This window comes from Mustela erminea, chromosome 18, assembly GCF_009829155.1.
Source record: "Mustela erminea isolate mMusErm1 chromosome 18, mMusErm1.Pri, whole genome shotgun sequence".
Lineage (NCBI taxonomy): Eukaryota > Metazoa > Chordata > Mammalia > Carnivora > Mustelidae > Mustela > Mustela erminea.
In genome coordinates, this window is record NC_045631.1 from 48,540,054 (window position 1) to 48,562,231 (window position 22,178).

At 38.9% G+C, this 22,178-nt stretch overlaps 1 protein-coding gene across 1 annotated transcript in view; it reads left to right on the forward strand.

Moving 5' to 3' along the window:
* The window catches only part of PSMD12 (proteasome 26S subunit, non-ATPase 12), a 29,266-nt gene extending 7,387 nt beyond the window's left edge, over window positions 1-21,879 (forward strand). Inside the window, exons 2-11 of the mRNA XM_032320017.1 lie at window positions 2,310-2,369; window positions 2,457-2,585; window positions 7,661-7,768; window positions 8,752-8,856; window positions 12,306-12,455; window positions 12,553-12,687; window positions 14,595-14,707; window positions 15,691-15,865; window positions 18,314-18,391; window positions 19,367-21,879. Coding sequence (XP_032175908.1) covers window positions 2,310-2,369; window positions 2,457-2,585; window positions 7,661-7,768; window positions 8,752-8,856; window positions 12,306-12,455; window positions 12,553-12,687; window positions 14,595-14,707; window positions 15,691-15,865; window positions 18,314-18,391; window positions 19,367-19,576 — 1,263 coding nt within the window. The 3' untranslated portion in view covers window positions 19,577-21,879. The remainder of the gene's footprint in view (window positions 1-2,309; window positions 2,370-2,456; window positions 2,586-7,660; window positions 7,769-8,751; window positions 8,857-12,305; window positions 12,456-12,552; window positions 12,688-14,594; window positions 14,708-15,690; window positions 15,866-18,313; window positions 18,392-19,366) is intronic.
* Window positions 21,880-22,178: the final 299 nt, after the last annotated feature.

A 22,178-nucleotide genomic window follows, 5' to 3' on the forward strand; every position in this document is an offset into this window, starting at 1 on the left:
CCTGCTTCCTTCTCTCTCTCTGCCTCTCTGCCTACTTGTGATCTCTGTCTGTCAAATAAATAGATAAACAAAATCTTTTTTTTTTTTTTTTAAAGTAATACTCATGTACCATCTATACATGTCATTAAAATAAGTTTCAGAGCATGTGGCTGGCTCGGTGGTACATATGGCTCTTAATCATGGGGTTGTGAGTTTGATCCCCACATTGGATATAAAGATTACTTAATGAAATCTTTTAGGGGTGCCTGAGTGGCTCAGTTGGTTAAGCAACTGCCTTCGGCTCAGGTCATGATCCTGGAGTCCCGGGATCGAGTCCCACATTGGGCTTCCAGCTCCATGGTGAGTCTGCTTCTCTGTCTGACCTTTTCCCCTCTCATGCCCTCTCTCTCTCTCTCTCAAATAAATAAATAAAATCTTTTTTAAAAATATTAAAAAAAAAGATTTTATTTATTTATCTGACAGACAGAGGTCACAAGTAGGCAGAGAGGCAGGCAGAGAGAGAGAGAAGGGGGAAGCAGGCTCCCCGCTGAGCAGAGCGCAGGATGCGGGGCTTGATCCCAGGACCCTGAGATCATGACCTGAGCCAAAGGCAGAGACTTTAACCCACTGAGCCACCCAGGTGCACCTTGAAAAAAAAAATCATTTTAAAAAAGTAAATAAAAATATAATAAATTTCATTTATAGTTAGAAAACCAATTTCAAAATAAAACCCTCATCACTTCTAATTCATTCACTATTATTAACATTAGTAACTTAAGTACTTGCTGTTTTTTTTGTTGGGAGCTGGTTTTGTTTTTATCACAATGTGGTGTGTTTTAGGTTTTTTTTTTCCTTTCTTTCTTTCTCAGATTTTATTTGTTTGAGAGGACCAAGAGCAAGAGAACGATCCCAGAACCCTTAGACTGTGACCGGAGCCACAGGCAGACACTCAGCTGAGCCACTCAGAATATGTGGTTCTTAATAGGATAGCTTATTTTAGTCCTGATATATTATCATTTGGTTTATGTCATTTAAATTTTGTTTTTCCCGTTTCCTGACATGTGCCTCAGAAAAAAATACCTTTGCATGTGAGAGATAGAGGTTATTGTCAGTTGACGGAAAGGGGTATTCATGGTTAAAAGCATGACCTTTGGCCTACCCTATGTGGATAGTCTCAGGTGGACTTCGTTTCTCCTTTTTTTTTTTTTTTTTAAGATTTTATTTATCTATTTGACAGAATGAGAGATCACAGGTAGATAAAGAAGCAGGCAGAGGCAGAGGGGGAAGCAGGCTCCCTGCTAGCAGAGAGCCTGATGTGGGACTTGATACCAGGACCCTGAGACCGTGACTTAAGCCAAAGGCAGAGGCTTAACCCACAGAGTCACTCAGGTGCCCCGTCTTCATTTCTTTTAAGCACAATTATAACTCACTTTAAAGTCATTGAAGAATTAGGGGCTCCTGGCTGACTCAGTTGGCAGAACATGCAACTCTTGATCTCGGGGTCATGAGTTCAAGCCCCACTCTGGGCATAGAGCTTACTTAAAAAAAAAAAAAAAAAATCATTAAAAAATTAAGCCAGGGTTTCTTGTCTTTTCACCACTAGATATCCTTTCTGTTTTTCCTCAAAACTTCATGGTTTGTTTGGTTTTTTTAAGATTTTGTTTACTTATTTGACAGAAAGAGACAGCCAGAGCAGGAACACAAGCAGGGAGATTGGGAGAGGGAAAGCAGGCTTCCCGCTGAGCAGGAAGCCCAATGCAGGGCTCTATCCCAGGGCCCTGGAATCATGACCTGAGCTGAAGACAGTCACTTAATGACTGAGCCACCCAGATGCCCCAAGACTTCATGTTTTAAAGTATTTGTTATGGTGATTTCATAAATCATTCATTTTTTCCATTTTTATTCTTCGAAGGTATGTGTGAATGTCACTTAGATTCTCAGTTCAGAACCAGATAATCTGGTGATTAGAATCCAAAACAAAGACTTGACTTTTTTTCAGGTGTTAAATCATTGTTCTTTTATTCAGTTTCTCTTGGGCATTTTGAAATGCTAAAAACAGCTTATAGGTCCTACTTTGAGAACCACTGACTTAGGTAGGTAGTCCACAGGAAAAGCAAGCACTACCAAGAGGAGAAAAAACAACCAATAGTAGTAGTAGGGGTGGCCGTTTTCCTCTAAAATGAAACTTTTGGTGCTTGCTTTGGCAGCACATGTACTAAAATGGAATTTTTGTTTCTTTTCTGTGTCAGAAACATCTCATTTTAGACTGGTTTATTTGTTTTGGTGTTGGAGGTAGTGTTTTCATTGTTCATTTTTATTTTTTGTTTTAGGAAGGAAGACTTCAAGAAGTCATTGAAACGCTTCTCTCTTTGGAGAAACAGACCCGCACTGTGAGTAGATGAGAGTAAAAAACCTCAGTTATCATTAATTTCACTTAATAGTGCTCCATTAATTTCAATATATTTTCATTCTTACAGGCTTCTGATATGGTGTCTACATCCCGCATCTTAGTTGCAGTAGTGAAGATGTGCTATGAGGCTAAAGAATGGGATTTACTTAATGAAAATATTATGCTTTTGTCAAAAAGACGGAGTCAGTTAAAACAAGTGAGTTCATGACTACATTTGCATTTAAATAAGGACTTTAGAAAACTGTTCTATGAATCTGCTTTTAAATTTACTGTTAAGTCAGCATTACATTCTAGACAGTTTATAAAAATTCTGTCCATATTTTTATGTCAGCTGTTTTTATGTTTTTTCTTCTAGTTTTTATATATTTGCATATTTTTACAAATTGTGCAGAGTGTTGGTGCAGCTTTGTTCTATTTCCATGTGGCTCCTTGTCTTTGTGTTTATTATTTTATTTAATTTTTAAAAAGATTTATTTTTTTGAGAGAGATTGTCCACACATGCCCAAGCATGTGGTGTGGGGAGTGGGAGAGGAAAAGAAAGAATCTCAAGCAGACTTGCCACTGAGCAGAGCCTGGCAGGTCTCACAACCCTGAGCCAAAATCAGGAGCCGGAAACTCAACTGACTGAGCTACCCAAGGTGCCCCTGTTTTTTGCTTTCAAATAAAGATATTAACATTGTAGGGGCGCCTGGGTGGCTCAGTGGATTAAGCCGCTGCCTTCGGCTCAGGTCATGATCTCAGTGTCCTGGGATCGAGCCCCGCATTGGGCTCTTTGCTCAGCGGGAGCCTGCTTCTCTCTCTCTCTCTGCCTGACTCTCCGCCTACTTGTGATTTCTCTCTCTCTGTCAAATAAATAAATAAATAAATAAAATCTTTAAAAAAAAAAAAAAGATATTAACATTGTAAAACAGGGTAGTAGTGGAAGGAAAAACAGAAATACGGTATTCTTGTTGAAGTCTCTTGTTTTATTAATTAGTTTACTGCTAGAGTGAACTTAGTGTTAGAGTGGGATAAATTATTTTTTGCAAAAAATGAATTGTGTGTGTGTTTTTTAGGTAAGTTTGCATACATATAATTTGTTGTCAAGAATTAACATGCGGCAGGGGGCCGCCTGGGTCGCTCAGTGGGTTAATAAGCCTCTGCCTTCGGCTCAGATCATGATCTCAGGGTCCTGGGATCCAGCCCCACATCGGGCTCTCTGCTCGACAGGGAGCCTGCTTCCCCTTCTCTCTCTGCCTGCCTCTCTGCTTACTTGTGATCTCTCTCTCTGTCAAATAAATAAATAAAATCTTTAAAAAAAAAAAAAAAAGAAGAATTAACATGGAGGGGTGTCTGGCTGGCTCAGTTGGTAAAGTGCATGACTCTTAATCTCTGGGTTGTGAATTTGAGCCCCACGTTGGGTGTAGAGACTACTTAAAAATAAGATCTAAAATTAATACAAATTTGAGGCAGTCTAGTATATATGAATGAAATTCATTTAAATGTGTCTTTTACTGCTCAAGTCTGTGGTGTGAGAGACTATCATAGAGTCAGCTGAGAAACTGGCATAGATGAACCGTTGTCTTCCTCTGATTTTCTTTCTTTCTTTCTTTCTTTCTTTCTTTTTAAGATTTTATTTATTTACTTGAGAGAGAGCATGAGAGGGTAGAGGGTCAGAGGGAGAAGCAGACTCCCTGCAGAGCTGGGAGCCTGATGCTGGACTCAATCCCGGGACTCCAGGATCATGATCTGAGCTGAAGGCAGTCATTTAACCAACTGAGCCACCCAGGAACCACCCCTTCCTCCGATTTACTAAGATATTTGCTTTTTTTTTTTCTTCCTATTGCAGGAGATAAGTACTTTATTATATTTTTTATTAACATATAATGTATTGTTTGTTTCAGGCGTACAGTTCTGTGATTCATCAGTCATACACAATTCACAGCACTCACCATAACACATACCCTCCCCAGTGCTAACAGGTTTGCTTTCTATAGGACAGTTTGGAAAGGGCTGCTTATTGATTTGTCTGGAGGCACCCTGGGTTAAAGTAAACAAAAATATGTGTTTATTATAGTACTAGTGCCATTCAAAGCACATATCCAAAAACACAGATTATTAATAGAGCCATAACATTTCAGAGCTAGTAGAAAGGACTGTTAAACTCTGTTGCTTTTCTGATTGAGAAACTGACATTTTTATGTAAGACATTTATATGTAAGCCAGGTAACCTCTAGTTCAGTGCACAATGTAAATCACAAGTGACATTGGTATATCTTTAGCAGGATGATTTGTTTTGTAACAGTTAGACACATGGGGCACCTGGGTGGCACAGTGGGTTGAGCAGCTGACTCTAGATTTCAGCTCAGGTCATGATCTCAGAGTCGTGGGATGGAGCCCTGCATCAGGCTCTGCACTCAGCTCTGACTCTGCTTGTCCCTTTCCCTCTGCTCCTCCCCCAGCTTGCTCTCTTGCACACTCTCTCTCAAATAAATAAGTTTGCAAAAAAAATAAAAGTTACACACTCACACTGCAGTCTAGAATGAATGACATGGAACAGTGAGTGGCACTAGGAGACCTGAAAGGGGGAGAGGGTTTTGATGAGGTTGTCAGGGACGCTTCCTGGAGGAAAGAGAGTTTGAGCCAGTCTTGCAGCTGGCTGATGGAGTGACCGCAGCTGCAGTGGGGCTCTTCTTTTCGCTGTGACACGTGTCGTCTTAGCTCCGGAAAGTGCTTAAGGACTCAAAATGTGCCTCTCCTTTTCCCATAATTACTCTTTACCTAAAACTTTTCTTTTTGCTTGACCAGACTTAGAAAGTAATGATTTTCTTAAAATAACCATTTCTAGATTGCTTAAAATTAATGGTTTCTAATTCACTGTCTGTCACTTGAGCCCAGGGGGTAAGCCTCACTCCAACCATGACTTACCTAATGACTTGTATTTTTTTTCAAGGAACAGCAGGATGTTCACTTACCATTAGAATATTGATATAATTGTTTGTTTTGTTTTTCTTGTACCCCATCTGATTTCTGTTAATGTAGTTTTTGCACAGCTTTTAGAATTACTAAGTTGTATGCCCTTCTAGAAATCATGGTTATAATTAGTGTTACAGGGATCATTTTTTGAGATACAAGGTGTCCCAGAGCCTTGCACTTATTGAAAGAGTTCTATTTTATAATAAAACCTTCACTTTCTGGAACTCCTGTGTCTCTGAACAGCCAGTTTTTCAGATAATTAGAAGTTCAACCCGAGCTACATGAATATTGTTTTTCAAGGAAATCTTCACAGGATAGACCGTGGGATTTTTTTTAAATTTTTTTTAGCATGGTTGAGGTATAGTTGACAGAAGGTATTGTTTACTTTTCTGCTGTCTTAAACGAAATATGCATTTCCTTGATGACAGAGAGTCCTAGTTACTATTCTCAATTATTATGATAATTGATAATGCTGTTTAGAATCTGTATTAGAGGTTGCAAACTATAGGCCACGGACCAGATCACATCTGCTGGCTCTGTAATAAAGGGTTTTTTTTTTTTAAGATTTTATTTATTTCTTTATTTGACAGACACAGATCACAAGTAGGCAGAGAGGCAGAGGCAGGCGGAGAGAGAGTAGGAAGCAGGCCCTCTGCTGAGCAGAGAGCCCGATGTGGGGCTCAATCCCAGGACCCTGGGATCATGACCTGAGCCGAAGGCAGAGGCCTCAACCCACTGAGCCACCAGGCGCCCCCTGTAATAAAGGTTTTTTAAAGAGCCACCCATTTGTTACTCATGGGCAGCTTTGTAGTTACAAAGGCAGAGGTGAACATTTGCCACAGAGACCCTGTGGCCCACAGAGTTTAAAATATTTACTATGTAAATACTTAGTGAAATTTACCGAAATGTTTTGCTGACCTCTGACCTAGATGATAGAATGTTAGAGCTAGAGGTCATGTAGTCCAACCCATTTATATTATCTGTGAGGAACCTGAGGTGGAGGTATGTGACCGTCAATGTCATATTTTATTGAGGGGACTATGGGTGACCATGACTTCTTCTCCCTGCCCAGAGGTAGAACTATTTAACCTTCTGCTCTGCCCCTGATTCTTTCTTCAGTCACAGTATCTGTTGGCTGTGACTCCATTGTGTTCACAGCCACTGTTGAACTCTGCTTTTCTCTTCTCTTTCTCTCCCCTTTCATGTTTTACAGCTCCTTCTGTGCTTTTTTGCTAGGTCTCAAAAAAAAAAGCTATTTAGGTATTTAGCTATTTAGCTATTTAGATTTTACTTATTTATTTGAGAGAGACAGAGAACGTAAGCAGAGAGGTAAAGAAGGAGCCCAATGGAGGGCTTGATCTCAAGACCCTGAGATCATAATTGAGCTGAAGGCAGATGCCTAACCAGCGCCCAGGCACCCCATCTAGGAAGCCACCTTTTTTTTTTTTCTTTTAAGATTTTATTTATTTATTTGACAGAGATATCCCAAGTAGGCGGAGAGGCAGGTAGGCTCATGACCTGAGCTGAAGGCAGAGGCTTTAACCCACTGAGCCACACAGGCACCCCTAGGAAGCCTTCTAATAAACATCTTCAGATACCCCTTTGTGTCATCAGTTCACTGTTTGTAGTGGAGAGGGGTAAAGTCTTTCATCTGAGGTTTTCCTAACCTTTTTGAGTTTATTACTAGGTGTTCAGTACTTCTTAGCTATCAGAGACATTTTCTTCAAGATCTTATTTAAGAGAGAGAGAGTGCATGCACTAGCGCAGGGGAAGGACAAAAGCCGTCTCCCCAGTGAGCAGCAGGGGGCCCAATGCGGGGCTCTGTCCTTGGACCCTGGGAGTATGACCTGAGTTGAAGTCAACCAACTGGCTGAGCTACCCAGGTGCCTCCTATCGGAGGCATTTTAAATTTTTTTTAAAGATTTTATTTATTTGACAGCCCAAGCAGCGAGAGAGGGAGAGGCAAGACTTCCTGCAGCAGGGAGCCCAAGGCGGGGCTTGATCCCGGACCCTGGGATCACGACCTGAGCTGAACGTAGTCGCTTAACGAATTTAGCCACCCAGGTGCCCCATGAATTTTTTAAACACAAGCTCTACACCCAACATGGGGCTTGAACTTATAACTCTGAGATCAAGAGTTGCATGCTCTACAAACTAAGCCAGCCAGGCACTCCATATGTTCTTCTGATAGGCATTTCCATTTCTAGTATTGCTTGGGAAGACTAGATTTGAACATAGCTCTTCCATCAATGAAATACTTTCTTTTTAACTGTATAAGGAATGACTCTTACTTATGAATAGTTTTTATTATTTTAGGCTGTTGCAAAAATGGTTCAACAGTGTTGTACTTATGTTGAGGAAATCACAGACCTTCCAATCAAACTTCGATTAATTGATACTCTACGAATGGTTACAGAAGGAAAGGTAAGTTCTCCATTGGTTTAACTCACAGTGGAAAGTCCTGTCTTTTCTATTTTCAGAGATTGTTACATAGACATTATATCAATAGGTGTGTATTTTTTATTATTTTTATGAACATATAACATATTATTTGCCCCAGGGGTACAGATCTGTGAATCATCAGGCTTACGCATTTCGTAGCACTCACCATAGCACATACCCTCCTCGATTGTATATATTTTTTAAGATCACAAAATAGATCATCACCTTGATTGAACCATTATCTTTGTACATTTCCTTCTGGTATCTTCCCATATACAAATGAACGTATTTATTTATTTTTATATATATATTTCAAAGATTTTGTTTTTAAGTAATCTCTTCACCCATCATGGGGCTCGACAAATGACCTGGAGATCAAGAGTCGGATGTTCTTCCAAAGGAGCCATCCAGGCACCCCCAAATGAAAATATTTAAATAGTGGCAGTCTTGATATATCCAGGTTTTTCTAGGTATTAGTGATCTTACCCCAAGTTTACATGTGGTAATAATGAATTGAAGATAAAGCTAATTCTTCACTCCAGTCTGATCTTGAGATGGCTAAGGTTTCACTTTACTATTTAAAATAATACTATTTAAAATAATAAAGAGTACTGGGGAGCCTGGCTGGCTCAGTTCGGAGAGCAAGTTGACTCTTGATCTTGGAGTTTGAGTTCGAGCCCCATGTTGGGTGTAGAGCTTACTTTAAAAAAAAAAAGTAATAGCATATTCACAGTGTAAGTTTAATTTTCAAAATTTCACTGTCTTGCCAGAATCCATTTGTATTTTTTTGATCCCTTTTTAATAACATGATATTAACATAATAACAGCTGTATTTGTACATGGAGGATAAAGTGCACAGTAACTGCGGGTTAAATACTGTTGGTCTTAGTTTGAATAATTCTATCTTTAAAATGTTAATACATTTCCATGGCAATTTTGATAATATAGATTTCTCATATTTGTAGATTTATGTTGAGATTGAGCGTGCTCGGCTGACAAAAACATTAGCAACTATAAAAGAACAAAACGGTGATGTGAAGGAGGCAGCCTCCATTTTACAGGAGTTACAGGTAAGGAGCTATATTTAGAATGTGAAAATCTTTATATTTAGTCAGCAGTATTTCTTGTGGAAGTAGCTTATTTTGACACCTTATCACTTACTCAAAACTACCAAGACTAAGAGCAAGCTGTGGAGCATGAGGTTTATTCGGGTACCTGAAAATTATGTAATTAGGGTCCTGGTTAAATTTAACTGCTAAAAAAGTTTTGAAGAAAAGTTAGAATCAATGCATTAGTCTTGATTTTGTGCTATTTGAAAATTTTCATTCTCTTAGAACTTAAATAAAATTAGTAATTCATGTACTGTGTATGCCTTGGGGATTTGCTAATAATCATTAACTTTATTCTGAATGAATATTTGATGGATGGTCAATTTCTAGGCTAAATTATTTTAGCAAAGAAAAATTGCCTCATAATTTGCCATGTTTCAGGACAAATTTTTTTTTTTTTTTTTTTTTTAGGAAATTTTTTTTTTTTTTAAAGATTTTATTTATTTATTTGACAGAGAGAAATCACAAGTAGATGGAGAGGCAGGCAGAGAGAGAGAGAGGGAAGCAGGCTCCCTGCTGAGCAGAGAGCCCGACGCGGGCCTCGATCCCAGGACCCTGAGATCATGACCTGAGCCGAAGGCAGCGGCCCAACCCACTGAGCCACCCAGGCGCCCCAGGACAAATTTTTAAGAGATCTTTTTTTTTTTTAATAGTTTTCTGAAAAATTTTTTTTTTAAAGATTTTACTTATTTATTTGATAGACAGAGATCATAAGTAGGCAGAGAAGCAGGCAGAGGGAGGAGGAAGCAGGCTCCCCTCTGAGCAGAGAGCCCAATGTGGGGCTCGATCCCAGGACCCTGGGATCATGACCTGAGCTGAAGGCAGAGGCTTTAACCCACTGAGCCACCCAGGTGCCCCCACAATACTATTTTTATCCCCATTTTTCTGCCAAGGAAACTGAAACTGAAAGGGATTAAGTAATGTGTCTAAAGTCATTGCCAAGAAGTGGTAAAGTTCAGATTCATACTAGTTCTTTTTGGGTTCAGGGTTCTTTTCTTCTTCCGAATTAAAAGACTTTGTTTTTTAGAGCAATTTTAGGTTTATAACAAAGTCGAGTGGCAAGTACAGAAAGTTCCTATATGCTCCCCTATGCCACCCCCCCCCACAATACGCACACACATGCCCAACTTTCCCTTCTACCAACATCCCCGACCAGAGTGGAACATTAGTTATAGTTGATAAACCTACGTTGACACATGGTCACCCAAAGCCTATAGTTTGCATTAAGGGTCACTCTTGGTGTTGTATGTTCTGCAGATTTTTTTTTTTTTTTAAGTTTTACTATTTTTTTTTATTTGACAGAGATCACAAGTAGGCAGAGAGGCAGGCAGAGAGAGAGAGAGGGAAGCAGGCTCCCCGCTGAGCAGAGAGCCCAACGTGGGGCTCGATTCCAGGATCCTGAGATCATGACCCAAGCCGAAGGCAGCGGCTTAACCCACTGAGCCACCCAGGCGCCCTGTGTTCTGCAGATTTTGACAAACGTATAATAATCTGTGTTCATCAGTGTAGTATCATATAAAGTAATTTTTACTGCCCTAAAAATTCTTTGTGGTCTACCTATTCCTCCCTCCTCCCCATCCCAACCCTGGCAACCACTGATTTTTCTGCTGTCTGCATAGCTTTGCCTTCAGACTCTGTTTTGAACCAGGAGGACTGTGTGCCTCATGATTCAATATCCTCTGTGATATTCTTGCCCAAAAAAAGTCACGTCAATTACAAAAAGCTTCTAGGTTTAACTACCAGTTTACAGGATATACTAGGGGCAAAGGAGCCTCTTAAATGATACCACAGGGATACAATCAGCATAATTTAGACTCTCGGAAACTATAAGATGATTGGCTTGATTTTGTCAACAAATGTCAAGGAAAAAAGAGCCATAAGAAATGTATCTACCAACTGCAAAGTACGAGCCTTATTTGGATTCTGATTTAATTAAAATAAATGAGAGAGATAATTGGGGACTGATTAGATATTTGGTGATATAAGGAATTTTTAGATAACTTTTTTCAAAGTTTATCTTTTAGAGACACATACTGAAATCTATGATAGGTTGTCTGAAATTTGCTTCAAAGTAATTGACACATGGAGAGTGGGTGAAGACATATAAGTGAAACATTGATGGCTCATCGTATCAGTTTTTATTTTCCCTAACAAAAAATTACAAAGAAAACCATGAAATAAAAACCTTTCTCAGATCTAATAATAATAATAATGAAATAGCCTTACTTCAGTCCACTTTGCTGTTCTACATTTTATAAATTGACTTGCAATATGTTTATGCCAAATATTAAAAATGTTTTTCGTAGTATTCAACATATTTTATTTTCTATATTGTAATTGTATATTTACTGTAACTCTACCTTCTACATCCATTAGGAGTTATATCAACCTTGTTGTTATCTGAATTTTTAAAAGTCTAAGACCTCTTTTTTCTGTAATTTTTTTGTTGTTCATCAGCCTGGAAGTGGCATCTATTTTTGTGTTTAGAATCATCATTTCTTGGACTCCTGGGTGGCTCAGTGGGTTAAGCATCTGCCTTCAGCCCATATCATGGTCCCAGGGTCCTGGAGTCGCACCCCATGTCAGGCTCCTTGCTCAGTCAGGAGTCTGCTTCTCCTTCTCCCTCTGCCTGGCTTGTCCTCACTCTATTTCTCTCTCTCTCACATAAATAAATAAAATCTTTTTTAAAAATTAATGAACTATTGATGATACACAACAACTTATTAAATGAATCTTAGTATTCTAAGCATTGTGCTGAATGAACAAAAACATAGTCCTAAGAGGTTGCATTCTGTTTTTTATATTCTTTTTTTTTTTTTCCCCAAGATTTTATTTATTTATTTGACAGACAAAGATCACAGGTAGGCAGAGAGGCAGGCAGAGAGAGGGGGGGAAGCTGGCTCCCTGCTGAGCAGAGAGCCCAATGCGGGGCTTGATCCCAGGACCCTGGGATCATGACCTGAGCTGAAGGCAGAGGCTTTAACCTAACACTGAGCCACCCAGGCGCCCTTGAATATTCACCCAGGCGTTCTTGATATTCTTGAAAAGACATAGCTGTACTGATGGAGAACAGATCCTTCCGAGTGGGGGAAGTATGTGCCTGTAAGGGGCAGATGAGGGAGTTTTGGAACTATACAGAACTATTCTGTATCTTGATTGTGATTACACAAGTCTATACGTATGTTAAAACTCACAGAACTTTTTATACCAGAAGAAAAAAAAATACATTTTCCTATATAATTTTTTTAATTGTAAATTCTTGGAGGAAACTAGCTTTTTATATCATCAGCACTCTCTCAGTGTGTGAGAAGCTTCTTACTGTTTGACAGGTGTGAATATTTCCATACATTTAATTATATAATTTTTAGAAATTATCAAGTATAAACTTATTTGGGGTCTTACTTTGTTAGGTGGAAACCTACGGGTCAATGGAAAAGAAGGAGAGAGTGGAGTTTATTTTGGAGCAAATGAGGCTCTGCCTAGCTGTGAAGGATTACATTCGCACACAAATCATCAGCAAGAAAATTAACACCAAATTTTTCCAGGAAGAAAATACAGAGGTAAGCGTGTCTCTTACTGCAAGTTTACTTTAGAAGTGTTCGGGAAAAAAAACCTATACACCCCAATTTATTTTATCAACCTTTTTTTTTTCCCCAGAAATTAAAGTTGAAATATTATAATTTAATGATTCAGCTCGATCAGCATGAGGGGTCCTATTTGTCTATTTGTAAGCACTACAGAGCAATATATGATACTCCTTGTATACAGGCAGAAAGCGAAAAGTGGCAACAGGTGAGAACGTGTTCTTATACTTGGTTGATACTTACTAGGAGGAATTGCATTTTTTATTTTGAAATGGTTTTAACTTCAGTAATTTTATGCGGTCATGTGGTGCTACTTTCTGTTCTGTGTGTTGATAATTCAGTTTATCTTTACTGATCCAAACAAATTGTGGCAGTATTCTACATTACCGCTTTTTTTTTTTTTTTTAAAGATTTTATTTATTTATTTGACAGAGAGAGAGGCAGGCAGAGAGAGAGAGAGAGAGGGAAGCAGGCTCCCTGCTGAGCAGAGAGCCCGATGTGGGACTCGATCCCAGGACCCCGAGATCATGACCCGAGCCAAAGGCAGCGGCTTAACCCGCTGAGCCACCCAGGCGCCCCTACATTACCGCTTTTGAAGAATGTGGCCTTACTGTTTAAAAGGGGGGACACCTAGGTAGCTCAGTCGGGTAAGCATCCTGCTCTTGATTTTGGCTCAGGTCATGATTTCAGGGTTGTGAGATCAAGCCCCACATCAGATTCTTTCTTTCCCTCTTCCCCTCCCCACTCTCCTGCTCACCCATGCACAAGCATGTTTTGAATAAATAGATAAATAAAATCTTTTAAAACATAGGGATACCTGGGCGGCTCAGTCTGTTGAGTATCTGCCTTCAGCTCAAGCCATGATTTGGTGGTCCTGGGGTCGAGCCCTGCTTTGGTCTCCTTGCTTAGTGAGGAACCTGCTTCTCCCTCTCCTCCTGTTCCCCCTGCTCATTCTCTCTCTCTCTCTCTCTGTCAAATAAATTTAAAAAAAAAAAAATTTTTTTTTTATATATTTTTTAAGATTTTATTTGTTTATTTGAGAGAGAGAACATGAGCAGAGGGTGGGGGCAGAAGGAGAAGCAGACTCTCTGCTGAGTAGGGAGCCCGATGCAGGACTCAGTCCTGGGACCCTGGGACCGTGACCTGAGCTGAAGGCAGATGTTTAACTGAGCCACCCAGGCACCCCCCACAAAAAAATTTTTAAAAGAAAAAAAGGCAGGGTGCCTGGGTTGGCTCAGTTGGTTAAGCAACTGCCTTTGGCTCGGGTCATGATCCTGGGGTCTCGGGATCGAGTCCCAGATCGGACTCCTGCTCAGCAGGGAGCCTGCTTCTCCCTTTGATCCTCCCCCCTCTCATTCTCTCTCAAGTAAATAAATAAAATCTTTTTGATAAAATTTAGGGGTGCCTGGATGGCTTAGTCGTTAAGCGTCTGCCTTCAGCTCAGGTCATGATCCTGGGGTCCTGGGATCGAGCCCCGCATCGGGCTCCCTGCTCATTGGGAAGCCTTCTCCTCCCTCTCCCACACCCCCTGCTTGTGTTCCCTCCCTCGCTATGTCTCTCTGTCAAATAAATAAATAAAATCTTCTTAAAAAAAAAAAAAATTTATATCAGGCGCGCCTGGCTGGCTCATTCAGAGCACGTGACGCTTGATCCTTGGGCTCATGAGTTGGCTGGATGTAGAGATGACTTTTTAAAAACAAAAACAAAAACGAAATAAAATAACGTATGTATAGCAGGTCGCTTGCTAACAAAGGTTATAGGTAAAAGACCTAGCATTACTTTGGAAAATTATTTCACAAAACTGTTACAAATAGTTTAAATGTATATTCAATGTTTGTGCTGCTAATTTCTTACAATAATTTTTTCCATATACATCTGGCACCAAGTAGTAATTCAAGTTAGCATAGATTCACTGTAATTGTTTCAGAGAAACATATGACAAGAAGCCACAATAAAGGACAGCTTGGCAGGATGCTTATTCCCTAAGACTTTTGAGTAGAATACGAAACATGAATACATATATGACAATTCTCCCATGATTTTTTAGTTCCTGCCAGAGGTTTCACTTTGTTCCTAAGCTTATTTATAATCCATTGTGTTGTACAACATTTTTAGGCTCTGAAAAGTGTTGTCCTCTATGTGATCTTGGCTCCTTTTGACAACGAACAGTCAGATTTGGTTCACCGAATAAGTGGTGACAAGAAGTTAGAAGAAATCCCTAAATACAAGTAAGTACTTTTTTAGCTAGTGCAGTACCTCTCAGCAGGAACACTATTTTGAAAGAAAATAGGTTAACCTATGTGTACACCTGCTGAATTTGGTTGCAGATAGAGAGTGTATTGGTGAATAAAAATAGAGTTCATAAAGTAGTGAAGTGTTTCTTCCACGCTGCATTAGGAATTAATGAGCTAATAACATGCTTCATTCTAAATCAATTACCAAGGGCGCCTGGGAGGCTCAGTCAGTTAAGTGTCTGACTCTTGGTCTCAGCTCAGGTCTTCATCTTGGGGTTGTGAGTTCGGGCCTCACGCTGGTCTCCAGGCCGGGTGTGGAGCCTGCTTTAAAAATAAAGAAAGAGGGCGCCTGGGTCGCTCAGTGGGTTAAAGCCTCTGCCTTTGGCTCAGATCATGATTCCAGGGTCCTGGAATCGAGCTCTGCATCAGGCTCTCTGCTCAGCGGGGAGTCTGCTTCCTCCTCTCTCTCTGCCTGCGTGTGATCTCTGTCTGTCAAATTAAAAAAAAAAAAAAAAGTTTAAAAAAAAAAAAGAAAGAAAGAAGTAAGCCATTCATCAGATATCAAGCTCCCTTTAGCAGCTTTTGGTTAATTAACCATTTGATAGAATTCAGTCTTCCTAGTGTGGCGTTCTGTGACTTTCAGTAGTGTGTACCATATAGAGCAGACCTGCGCTTCCTGTGCACAGTGGGCTTTTATTTATTAAAAGCTGTCTTTCCTTTATCTGTCTCGTTGGTAAGTTTACCTTACTTATTCCAGAGACTGGCAAATATATTGCAGGAGGGAGCAGGATATTAAAAAGGGGAATGCTCCATTCAGAATTACTGCGGAAGAAATGGTAGGAAAGTAGGTAAAATAAATAATAATCAACTTAACGTTTTGTTCTACAAGTAAAAATTTGTATTTAAACATTTGCTGTTATAGTACATGAAATATCATTGTTACAGATTTGGAATATTAAGCTTTATACAATTTACAGGGATCTTTTAAAACTTTTTACCACAATGGAGCTGATGCGTTGGTCCACACTTGTTGAAGACTACGGAATGGAATTAAGAAAAGGATCTCTTGAGAGTCCGGCAACTGATGTATTTGGTTCTACAGAGGAAGGTGAAAGAAGGTGGAAAGACTTGAAGAACAGAGTTGTTGAACATGTAAGCACCTGGCACGGTAGAGATGCCATTCTGAAAGTAAACTTTGTCACATTTGAGCACAAACTTTTATTTTTCAAGTTTTTGATAGTCAGATGTGGCTTTTTGGAGGTTATGTCTTTAATTCTTTGCCCTAGGATTTTTGTTTTTTGGGTATTTTTGCTATGCCCAATGTGGTAGTGATGTAAATTTGTTGTTGGAATGTTTATTGTGTATTTCCAAAACCATATCCAAATTTATCTCCTCCCTCTTATTTCCCCCTGCCGTATTCCCCCATTTTTGGCTTTTCAGGAGAAAACAATAACAAAAAAACCACCTGTCTTTTAGCATGCTTATTTTGAAGGGACTGTCAAGTGTCCAAAATTTTAGGGACACCTAGCTTGCTCAGTCAGTAAAGCATGTGACTCTTGATCTTGGGGTTCTAAGGTTGAGCCTCACATTGGGTTATAGAGATTACTTATAAATAAAATCTTTAAAAAAAATCCAAATTTTTTATAGCCTATAAATGAGAAAGAATTTCTGAAGAATGCAGGGGATGCTTGTGAGTGAAAGTTCTTTTTTGATACTTGCTTGGTAGTTTTGGGAACAGGTAGCAAGTCTTAAACCTAATCTTTGATATTCTTGGTGTCACTGTAAATTGAATTATCTCAGTATTCATTCACATAACAAACATTATTGTGAGCCTTCTCTTTGCCAGACACTGTACAAAGTTGTTGGGACATGTGGGAAAGTAAGACATGGTCCCTTGTCTAGGGAAAAAAAATAAGTTATAGGAAAAGATGCATTTATAAATAAAAGTATTCTAGATATCAGGGCACAAATGGTTGTCATGTGGAGTGGAATGTAAGTGGAGAGTTGATTGATTCTACCTGAAAGGGGGCACCTGGCTGGCCCAGTTGGTAGAGCATGGGACTCTTGATCTCGGGGTTGTGAGTCTAAGCCCTGGGTTGGGTGTGGAGGTTACTTAAAATCTTTAAAAAGAAAAAAAAAGAAAAAGAAAAAGAAAGATCAGGCTAGATCTGCAGTAATTGACACAAGAGATAAGATTTGTAAGAAGAGTACCTGGTATGTAGGCAGACGCAATAGTCTGAGCAGGGGAAACAAATGCCTCGAGATGGGGCTCAGTGAGGAAGAAAGTCGGAGATACGGAAAGGGTCTGGAACTTACCAAAGTTTATACACCGCAGTAATGGAATCTTGGAGTTGAGGGGACAATGATCTTACACAGACCATTCTGGCAGTAAGTTGGAGAATAGATTTGGGGGAATCAGGAATCAGGGATAGGGCTGAGAAGGCTAAGTCAAGACCCCGTGTGGGCTTCATCAAGGTATAGTAGCTGAGGGATTGAAGAATGGATCGGATGGAACTATTTTAAGAAGGAAAATCAGTAGAATTTGGTCATCATTGATTACATTTTAGGGATGAAGGAAAGGGGGTCTAGAATGATTGTCCTTCCTAAGAATTTGGTGTTGCCATGGACCCTATTAGAGACAGGAGGAGGGACCATTTCTTCAAAGATCAGTTAGTTTTCTCTCCCCACTGTTCCCCATTTTTTCTGTGAATGCCATTGTTTTGTTAATAACATAGATAATAATAAAGGGAGGGAGCAGTGGCTCAGTTGGTCAAACATCCTACTCTTGATTTTGGCTCAGGTCATGATCACAGGGTCGTAGAATAGAGCTCCCTTTAGGCTCCAAGCTCAACAAGGAGTCTGGTTGAAATTCTCTCTCCCTTTCCCTTGACCCCTAGCCCCAGCACACTCTCTCTCTCTAAAATAAATTAATAAATCTTTTTTTTTTTTTTAAAGAATAGTAACAGGAACCATTTCCAGTGAAAATTAGGAAATTTAATTTCAGGTTACCTTTAGTTACAATGATGGTAATATGGTGTTTTAAGATGCTCTCAATCATTTTTGGAATCTGAACCTTTTAAATATTTGTGTCATAATAAAGTTTAACTTTAGATTCTTGCATTTAGTATTCTAGCATTTAGCCTTTTTGCATTTAGCAAAAACTTTTTAGTATGTTTTTGTGGGTTTTTTTAAGATTTTATTATTTGACAGAGAGGGAGACAAAGAGGGAGAAGCAGGCTCCTCGCTGAGCAGAGAGCCAGATGCGGGGCTGCATCCCAGGCCCCTGGCATCAGGACCTGAGCCCAAGGCAAATGCTAAACTGACTGGGCCACTCAGGCACTCCTGACTGTGGAGAGTATTCAGAATAACTTAAAAGTAACTGCAGAAGCCAAAATATCTAAATTTTGCTTTGTTACTGAAGTTTAGAACCGGCTTCTTTCCAGTGTGGGCTATAGAGAAAAGCTCTGAATTGGACATTTTAACTAAACCTATTTGGATATAAGAAAAATAAAATAGACCTATTTGAGTATGAAAACAAGTGGGTTTTTAGCTTTACTGATGACTGTTGGGTGTCCTTCTTGCCCTCTGTCCTCTCCCCAGAATATTAGAATAATGGCCAAGTATTACACAAGGATAACAATGAAGAGGATGGCTCAGCTTCTTGATCTGTCTGTTGATGTAAGTAGTTTGAGTTGTTCGTAGCCAGTCATTTTGAATACGTGTCAACGGACATGTAAAAATTGAATGAGAAAATCAGTTTTGTTTTATTATTTAATTTTAAGTTTAGGTGGCGCAGTTTCTCCAGGCTATCTTGAATACCAAAAAATAGCCTAAGTATCAAGTTTATAGTTACATTAATATTATGTGTCCCAGTTAAAATCTTCACTTAAGTATGGTAGTTTTACATCGATTCCTCTGCGGTCCAGGGTATACGTTTCTATAATGAATACATCTGGGTTTCCAGAAATGAACCACAGAAAATGTCAGGGAGACTTGACTTCACTTCCCTTGCAGAGAGAGGTCCCAGGTCACATTAGAGGAGCACTGGGTTCAGGTATGGGTTTCTGTTGGTGACATGTCCACCACCATGGAGGTGGGGGTCAAATGAGGTGATCCAGAAGCCACTTCTGTCACCAGAGTTTTTCAGTTTAGCTAAAAAAGAAGAATCACGGATGTTAGAGGCTGAGGTGTGATCCTCGGTTGCCTCATCACCTCCTCACATTTCCGGACAAGGGTCTGAGAGTCCTTAGAAGTGAAGTGTCTTGTCCTTGGCTACATAGTTGCCAGTGGCAGAGCATATGTTGTAACCCAGCATTTCTGGAAACAAGTTATCTTTATAATGGTTGGGGGAAACATGTAGACCAAGAGTGGACCAAGCTGCTGTCGGCAGCAGGCTGGCTGGTGCTACACCAGCAGTGTTGAGTTTGCAGGAAGGCGGGTTCAAATTCACCCTGATCCCCAGTAGACTCAGAGTCTTTTCGTTCCTTGGCTCACATAAAATAAGTGTATTATTACAGGAAGTCAGCAGTTGCTAGCAATGAAGAGTGAATTTTAGCTCTGCATATTCTTAGGTCAAGAGTTATATTTTCCTTGTATTTTATTTATTGTCTGTATTTACCCTGTCTTAATCCAAGTTGTCTCTCTCTCTTGCAGGAGTCAGAAGCTTTTCTTTCGAATCTAGTAGTTAACAAGACCATCTTTGCTAAAGTAGACAGGTTGGCAGGAATTATCAACTTCCAGAGACCCAAGGATCCAAATAATTTATTAAATGACTGGTCTCAGAAACTGAACTCACTGATGTCTCTAGTTAACAAAACTACACACCTCATAGCCAAAGAGGAGATGATACATAATCTACAATAAGGGTCTCAGCGCCCCTAGTGCTTTTAGAAAAGAGTTAAAAGTGGAAGTCAAAAAAAAGGACTGTTCTGGTGTATATGTTGGGGTTTTTGTTTTTTGTTTTGTTTTGTTTTTCTTTTCTCAGCTCCTTTGTCTAAAATGTACAAGATAGTGAATATGTTTAAGGCCCCTTTTGACCTCTCAGTTCCCTGATTTTATCATTAATTTTGCATTTGCAATTGGTGCAAAAAAAAAAAAAGACATTTCTATTGTCTATGTACTCAAAAAATTGTGTCATAACTTACCCAAGTGTGTTTTTCTGTCATTTGAAAACTTTTTAGCTATTATTTGTTCTCATTCAGCTAACAACCATAATTATAATAACAAAAGCAGTGTATGCACATTGACTTTCTATAGTTACCTGTGTTTCTGAACATTTTGTGGGATAGTGATTTAAGTATTTTTTAAATAAAAGAAATTCTGTTGTAAAGCTATCAATTATTTGGTAGAATTTTAAAAAACAACATAGGACATACAAGAACATTTGGGATAGAGTTGTGATTTGTAAGAATTTGTATTTTAGATTGTGGCTGAAAGCCTCTAGTCCGAGTGTATATAGCGTGATCTGGTAGGCTGAAGACAACATAGACATAACTTTTTTCCCCCTTGAGTCATACTGATTTCCATCAGAGTAGCTTGATTATTTTCATTCCCTTTCCCTGACTTGACCAGTTGCTGAACGAAATCAAGTGACATTGTGTTGACACAGTTTAATACACACAGTCATTTTTATAAGATTTCTTTGTGGCTTTCACTTAAGGGTCTAATTACATCATTAATGTTCCAAATTCATTATCTTCTTATAGGAGCTTTAGTTCCAGTATATGAACACTGGATTGTAACCTAAAATGTTTCAAAAAATGACAACAACAAAAAAGACTCAGCCACCCTCTTAGCAAATGGCATAGTATTGACTTTTTTTTTTTTTTTTTTTCTTTTTTTTTTTGCAGAGGTTAACAGAAGTAGTTTTACTGTCAAAAGAAACATCTGAAATCAATTAATAGCAAATTTTGGAAGTTTTTAAAATTTTGATTTATTTCAAGGAAAACTGAAGAATGAGACAATGAAACAATGTTAGAAGCTTATTTAAAATGGTGTTTAAACAAAGAAAGTATGAGGTCTACTTTTAAAAAATCCAAATGAAGGGAGTGGGAGAAAAAGACATTCTGGAAATAGCATTTTTCATAATTCATTTTCATTTAATGATCATTAAATTGTCCTACTCCGTGATCCCAGGGCTGGGGACAATTGTGGGATCTCTGCTATTTATGCTGAGTCATTGTGAGTAATAACCTAGTATTAAATCTAATTCTGTTCTTTGGAAATTTAATGTATCGGTCACATTAATAACATAAACATCTGCTACCACTTATCTTTAAAAATCTAACCAAAAATATGACAAGGAACATCAGAAGTTCACACTAGCAGTAGGAATATGGTTTAAATTTTCTTTTGAATGAAAAGGATAGAAAATAAAATCATTTTGTATTGTTAATTTGTAAATCAGGTTGGAGCTAATTTGAATCTAGCTTCTCATTAACTCCCTAACTCATAACCCTCGCACTTGCCAGACTGAGGCTATTTGGCCAAATACTTGGTTGCTGTAAAGATCTCAAATGGCCTTCTTTGGTCTTTATTTAACATGCTTGCCCTCAAACCAAGCTCTTTGTGTGTTCTGATTTGGTACCATTTGTAACTGTCCCAGTAACTGAATCCCATTTGGTTTAACTGCTCATCCAGCTCTGGTTTTTTTCGCCTCCAAGCAAACTTAAATTTCTTAGTGTTACAAAGAAGAATCCATTAACACAGGGCAGTAAAATATTTGAGATGTTCAGAACCCAAAATCCCAGCTTCCATTTCAGACCTAAAGCTAGCTGGTTATGAAAAGAATAGAACTACTTTGTTTTAAATAGGGAAAAGATAGTACTTGACTCGTTTTCGGTTTCATTAGGTTACTAACAGGTGACAAGCCACTGTTTTTTGTTTTCGTTTTTAAATGTTTTTTACCCTTTTATTTTTTATATAATTTATGTTTTTATTTTAGAGTTCAGTAGCTACTTCTTGTAATTACCTTCAATTTCCATATGCTCAGTAATCATTGGAAAACTAATCTTTAAAATCCATACTGTTTCCTTCTCTCTCTTCTACATGTTACATGTATGATATAAGTACATAATTCACATTGTTTTTGGTCCTGAATAGAGCTGCAATAAAAGCACTAATTTGTGGGTGTGTAAAAACCTGTAGAATAAACTCATACTTGTAAAGATCACTTCTTTTTTCAATTCTCTTGATGTTTAAAACAGAAAGCCATAGGTTTTTCATTCTTTCAAAGTCAGGTTCTCTCCATAAATCTTTTCTCAGCGGTGGGAAAACATTGTGCATGTTTGTTTCAAAAGCCAGCTGGTTGGTATTTTTCCCCCGGGTTCATTCTGATCTGAATTCAGTGACAGGCTATGCCTTCCTGGCTCGTGAGCTATGGTTCTCCAACGTAGCCCATGGCAGACTCACCAGCAGGGCACGCTCCAACAGATGCTTGGGTCCCACCCCCAGAGTTTCTGATCCA